This window comes from Rhineura floridana, chromosome 4 (genome assembly GCF_030035675.1).
Source record: "Rhineura floridana isolate rRhiFlo1 chromosome 4, rRhiFlo1.hap2, whole genome shotgun sequence".
Taxonomy (NCBI): Eukaryota; Metazoa; Chordata; class Lepidosauria; order Squamata; family Rhineuridae; genus Rhineura; species Rhineura floridana.
The window spans coordinates 129,746,668-129,753,073 of record NC_084483.1 but is presented as its reverse complement, the minus strand read 5'-3'; the positions used below and the strand labels follow the sequence as shown (position 1 = coordinate 129,753,073).

The 6,406-nt window shown below is 41.9% G+C and overlaps 1 protein-coding gene across 3 annotated transcripts in view; it reads right to left on the bottom strand.

Moving 5' to 3' along the window:
- Nucleotides 1-523: 523 nt before the first annotated feature.
- Nucleotides 524-6,406, bottom strand: part of KIF25 (kinesin family member 25) — an 81,147-nt gene continuing 75,264 nt past the window's right edge. For all 3 annotated transcript variants that reach the window (XM_061624399.1, XM_061624401.1, XM_061624400.1), the window contains exons 14-15: nucleotides 2,694-2,849; nucleotides 524-1,571 (exon numbers count right to left, since the gene is read on the bottom strand). In XM_061624399.1, coding sequence (XP_061480383.1) covers nucleotides 1,414-1,571; nucleotides 2,694-2,849 — 314 coding nt within the window. In that variant the 3' untranslated portion in view covers nucleotides 524-1,413. The remainder of the gene's footprint in view (nucleotides 1,572-2,693; nucleotides 2,850-6,406) is intronic.

Here is a 6,406-nt window from a genome sequence, read left to right as displayed (position 1 = left end):
CTGAATGATCATATATGGCTATCATCAATTTATTTTTGCCCATGTGATTATGTTCTCCTTATATGAAATAAAATGGTATGTTATATGGACTGACCCAGGGATGGAAACATTTTCAGCACAAAGGCCACATTCCCTGCATACTAGTGGTGGGCAGGACAAGAAGCAAAAGTGGACAGAACAATGGATGTGACTTTTACCTTTGTACAGTAGGTTACATTCCTGCCATGCAAAAGGAGTCAGAGGTTTCCACACACTCCATCCTCTTTCCAGGCAAGCAAGAGTTCAAGCGCACATTCAAGCCAAGCAAAAGTACTCAAAAATGGCATGGCCGGGGGAGAGTCCCGAGGATCAAATAAAGAGGCCTGAGGTTCCTCATGCTTCGATTAGCCCTTTGTGGCAACTTGGTAATAATGTCCTTATTATCCAAGCTGCCATTATAGCCTTAGATTAAGGAAATTAGACACAAGGAAATTACAGTCAATATACTTTGTGTCTCTTCCAAGACTTTATCAGGATCCGTTCATGCATATCAAGCCTAGCATGGAGTCCAATCCCATGATTGTTTACTCAGAAGCAATTGGCGTACTTCCAAGTAAGTGTGCACAGGACTGCAAACTTAAGAGCTAGAAACTTGATCTAAAGAGAAAAAAAATCTAGATGCTGATTTCCATAATCCATAAGAATTTGGATAACAATAATTTACATGTGAAAGCCCATTTATGGAACTCCCTCCACAAAGATACTCACCTGGCACCTATTTTGCTATCTGTTGTGTACCAGGTGAATACTTTTTTATTCTTCTAGGCATTTAAAGCTATGAACCTGAATTGTTTCAATCTGATGCTTTTAATCATTGCTTTTTTATTGTCATTGTTACATTGTTTTTGCTGTTGTTTACATTGTTGTTCATCATCCTGGGTCAGTTGGTTGAAGGGCAGTATATAAATACATAATAAATAATTAAAAATTGTTTCTACACTTGTGTGTATTATATGATCATACTATACAAGTCTGAAAGGTAAGCCTTTCAAGACATGATATATGCTACCCAGTATGCACCACAGAGTGTCTGGCATACTCTTGTTACTCAACTTTGTTAGCTAACAGCATTGCGTAACAGAGATTAGGATCATGGGGGTTCTGCTCTTGTTTTGCTATGCCTATTGGTCCTGTAAAACACTATCATACTGCTGCTTTCCCTAAAAGGAATTATAGATGTGTTCATCTACCCTATGTGATAGATCTTTGTTAATACATGCCATTATTCTTGGAAGAAAGACATTGCCAAGCAAGTTTATGGCTTGCCAATGAGGAGTGCTTATTTTAAGTGGCAGTTTTCAGTTTCATGACAGCAAGATATATTTCAATCTGAGGAACTCATTGATAATGCTTTAATCCAAGGAGTCTTGTGTCTTATTTGGATTTGCTTAGCACCGATTGGTTTCTTTTCTTCGCTTGCCCTCTCTGAACTTGCCGGGTGCGAGATCCGAACCCCAGAGTTTGTAGTGTCTCTGTTACATACTTTTGGCTGGGGGAGACACACAGCACCAGCAGCAACTTCGCATCGCCCCCTAAGAAGAATAAACAAGACATACATTTTCACTGATTTTTCAGTCAATTCCAAAATGAAATACTGAATTTGATTCAGGGGACATACCTGATGGCTACACTGTGTTAAACGCATGAATGGAAAGCAAATTTCCCAATAATCACATTTTAAAACTGAGAGGAAGCGTTTCATTGCTTTCTTCTGCAGACCTCTATATACAGTATTTATCTATGATTTCCCATGTTCCAGGACCAAGGCAGAAAAACATACACCGAATAATGAAAGGTGCATGTGGTTATGCATGTATGTCTCAATTCACACAAACTCCTTTGGACTTATTTCAACCTGAACAGTTATTTCAGTCCTCTTCTCAGTTAATACTGTATTGTTTAACTTTTCTGAATGCCAAAATAAAGTTCTTTGGATTAATTAAGTGCTGGCAGAAAAGAGAAAGAAACCGCCAACAGACAGAATGTGCACATTTTATGTGTATGTTGAGGCTTCCATATCTTTACTACCTAGCGGATAAAACTTCAACAAGTATAGCTTTTCTCATCATGACAATTCAATGGTGGGCATAGCGCCATCTCTGCTATATTTTTGGCGCCTTTTGAAGACTTTCCTCTTTCAACAAGCCTTTTAAGTTGAGACCTATTCCAGTCTGCGTCTGTGTCAGAATTGTTTAATATGTTTTTTAATAATGTTTTTAACCCTTTTTAAGGTTGTTTTTTAAAATGTTTTTAATGCTGTTTTGTTTTAATGTATTTTAAGATCTGTTTTTATGATATTTTAAACTGTTTTAGTGCTTTGTTTGTCGCCCTGGGCTCTTGCTGGGAGGAAGGGCGGGAATACAAATAAAATAAATAAATAAATAAAATCTTTACGTGTTGAACTTATTCTTGTTGCATAGCTACCAAAGTTTGAGGAGTCCTACCTCGGGGTGGGGGAACACAATCTAAACCCATAGCAATCCTATTGCATGTTTTATGCATAGACCAAGAAGACTTCTGATTTAGAGTCATGTTTATCATCATCTAGGCTTCTTGAATTCAAGAGCAACGTGAGAAATACCTGACAGAGATGAACTTCAATATGTGGAAGAATGGTTGAAAGTAGAAGTTATGAAAGCAAGAGCTACAATCACCTATGGAATCCTGAAGTAAATGTGTGAGTTTGCTGTTTCGATATGGCACATGAGAGCGCTGTTCTGATATGGCTTGAAGCACATCAGCTAGAGCAGACAGGCTGCGATTAATGAAGGATGTCTCTCTCAGGACTGATCCAGTCACACCAGACATACCTAGTGCACAGTAGAAGAAAACACAACAGTAATAAGCACAGCTTCATGCTTCTAGACACCTAAATATACAGTATGCTTTTCATACAGAGGTGCAATTCTCACATTACTTTTGAAGTGATTCTACCAGGTCAACTTCATTTTATCTGAATGCACCCACAATGAGTGAAAGTTGGCATTTATGACATAACAGAAACCTATTGAAAAAACCCTGTATTCCAGCTGAAGAGGCCTTCCCCTCCCTCAACTGTCACACTACAGGGCTATCTCAGGACAATTTTGTCTTGAGGGGAGGAGAGAGAGAAAAAGACCAGCCTAGAGAGCTGCCCTCCATCTACCTCCCAGTGTTCCAGCTGAGGTGGGAAGCATCTTGCCCTGAGGGGTAGAGAGAGATCTATTTTCCAATTACCACTTTTCTTTGCTGTTTTACTGTATAGCTTTAATCTATGCTTATTTACCATTTGACTGTAAGGCACTTTGTGAGACTCACCTGACAAGGTACGTGTATGCATCTTACATAAATAAGAAGCTAATGTTAATTCTGACATGACATATATAGCAGTTTATTTATTTATTTATTTTATTAAATTTCTATACCGCCCCATAGCCGAAGCTCTCTGGGCGGTGTACAAACTAAAACTTCCAACTACAATTAAAACACATATTTAAACAATTTTAAAACTACATCCAAATTTCAAAATTGTAAACATTTTAAGACAAACAAAAACATATTAAAATACTAAATACTAAAATACTAAAATGCTAAAATGCCTGGGAGAAGAGGAAAGTTTTAACCTGGCGCCGAAAGGATAGTAATGTTGGCACCAGGCGTGCCTCGTCAGGAAGATCATTCCACAATTCGGGGGCCACCACTGAGAAGGCCCTCGTTCTTGTTGTCATCCTCCGAGCCTCCCTCTGAGGAGGCACCCGGAGGAGGGCCTTCGATGTTGAGCGCAGTGTACGGGTAGGTTCATATCGGGAGAGGCGTTCCATCAGGTAGTATGGTCCCAAGCCGTGTAAGGCTTTATAGGTTAAAACCAGCACTTTGAATCGAGCCCGGAAACATATAGGCAGCCAATGCAAGCGGGCCAGAATCGGTGTTATATGTTTGGACCGCCTTGTCCGTGTCAATAGTCTGGCCGCTGCATTTTGCACGAGCTGCAATTTCCGAACCGTCTTCAAAGGCAGCCCCACGTAGAGCGCATTGCAGTAATCTAATTTGGAGGTTACCAGAGCATGGACAACTGCAGCGAGATTTTCCCTGTCCAGGTAGGGGCGCAGCTGGGCCACCAACCGAAGTTGGTAGAATGCATTCCGGGCCACCGAGGCTACCTGAGCCTCAAGTGACAGGGATGAATCAAGAACAACTCCCAGGCTGCGAACCTGCTCCTTCAGGGGGAGTGCGACCCCATCCAGAACAGGTTGAACATCCACCATCCGGTCAGAAGAACCTCCTACTAGCAGCATCTCAGTCTTGTCTGGATTAAGCCTCAGTTTATTAGCTCTCATCCAGTCCATTGTCATAGCCAGGCAACGGTTCAACACATTGACAGCCTCACCTGAAGAAGATGAAAAGGAGAAATAGAGCTGTGTGTCATCAGCATACTGATGGCAACGCACTCCAAAGCTCCTGATGACCGTACCCAACGGCTTCATGTAGGTGTTAAAAAGCATGGGGGACAGAACTGACCCCTGCGGCACTCCATACTGGAGAACCCAGGGTGCCGAACAATGTTCCCCAAGCACTACCTTCTGGAGGCGACCCGCCAAGTAGGAGCAGAACCACTGCCAAGCAGTGCCTCCTACTCCCAGATCAGCGAGTCTCCCCAGAAGGATACCATGGTCAATGGTATCAAAAGCCACTGAGAGATCAAGGAGAATCAGCAGAGTCACGCTCCCCCTGTCTTTCTCCCGACAAAGATCATCATACAGGGCGACCAAGGCTGTCTCCGTGCCAAAACCAGGCCTGAAACCCGACTGAAATGGATCCAGATAATCGGTCTCATCCAAGAGTGTCTGGAGCTGGCTAGCAACCACTCGTTCCAGAACCTTGCCCAGGAATGGGACATTTGCCACCGGTCTACAGTTATTAAGATCTTCTGGGTCTAGGGAAGATTTTTTCAGAAGTGGTCTCACTACCGCCTCTTTTAGGCAGCCAGGGACCACTCCCTCTCACAGTGAGGCATTAACCACCTCCCTGGCCCAACCGGCTGTTCCATCCCTGCTAGCTTTTATTAGCCATGAGGGGCAAGGGTCCAGAGCAGAAGTGGTCGCGCGCACCTGTCCAAGCACCTTGTCAACGTCCTTGAGCTGCACCAACTGAAACTCATCCAAACAATCAGGACAAGGCTGTGCTCTGGATACCTTCTGTGATTCAACTGCTATAACATTGGAGTCCAAGTCCTGGCAGATTCAAAATTTAATGATGATACATTCAAATTAAATATTCAAAATGGAAATGCTGACATAGTGCAAGTGACTTTATCCCAGTAAAAAAGTCCTCCAGAAATTTATCATAATCAAGAGCAGAATTTAGGCTGTAATCCTAAATCCATTTGCTTGGGAGTGAGTCCCAATGAACACAGATGGATTTAATTCTGAGTAAACATGCTTAGGATTGCAGTGTTAATCTATTTATTATGTAAAAGGTTAGCTGAGACAAATTGGCATTAATCACTGCAGCTCATTAGTGATACTGAGTGATACCACCTGGGGATCTATCCTTTCAAAAGAACAGACCAGCAAATGGTTGCTCTTAATGAGCAATAGAAATATTGCAGAATTGCTCAACTGCACATCGGCTTAAAAAAAAAAGACTTAACACCCACAACAAAGAAAATATGCATCTTTTAAAAGTTCCTTTAAAAAAAAAAGTTAACAGTGACCAGAGAAGAGAACTCTTGGCAGCAATGTAAAAAGCTCTTTCATAACATAGGTTCAGTTTTCAAAACATTATTTCTGGAATGTTACATTTGACTGAGTGGCTTTTCTTGGTAAGGAAGCTTGTCCTTTAGGAAATAAATAATCAGATTTCTGAAAGGACTGTGTTTGAAGAGGAAGAAAGCATGGGGGAGGGGAGGGGGGAGCCAAAGAAAACAGGAAATTGCTTACACGATACATCAACATCCCTCCTGGTATTGTTTTTCATGAGAAGGCTGAAGAAGCCATACTGAATTATGTTGATTTTGACAAGGATTGAATGTATTTAAACCATTTGTGCACTTTAAACGATCTTAAATTGCAGACATTCCTCGGTGGTTTTGCACTGTGAAAGCAATATCTATTAAGCAGTAGCCTGAACATGCCTTGTGCCTAACTACGACTATGCATTATGGTAGGAGAGGAATTGGGAAGCCAAGGGCACTCTGCAAGTTCCTCACCTTGTTCCTCACCACTGCCCCCTTTCCGTATGCCCCAAGGTGAGTTCAGGTCAGGAGTTAGGTCTACCATATATCCACAACAGTGAACTCATTCTCCAAGTGTCTGTCCTTAAGGAGCCCAAACCCCCTAACCCACAAACAAGGGAAAGGTATAAGCAGGCTCAGGGGAAGCTCTGAGGC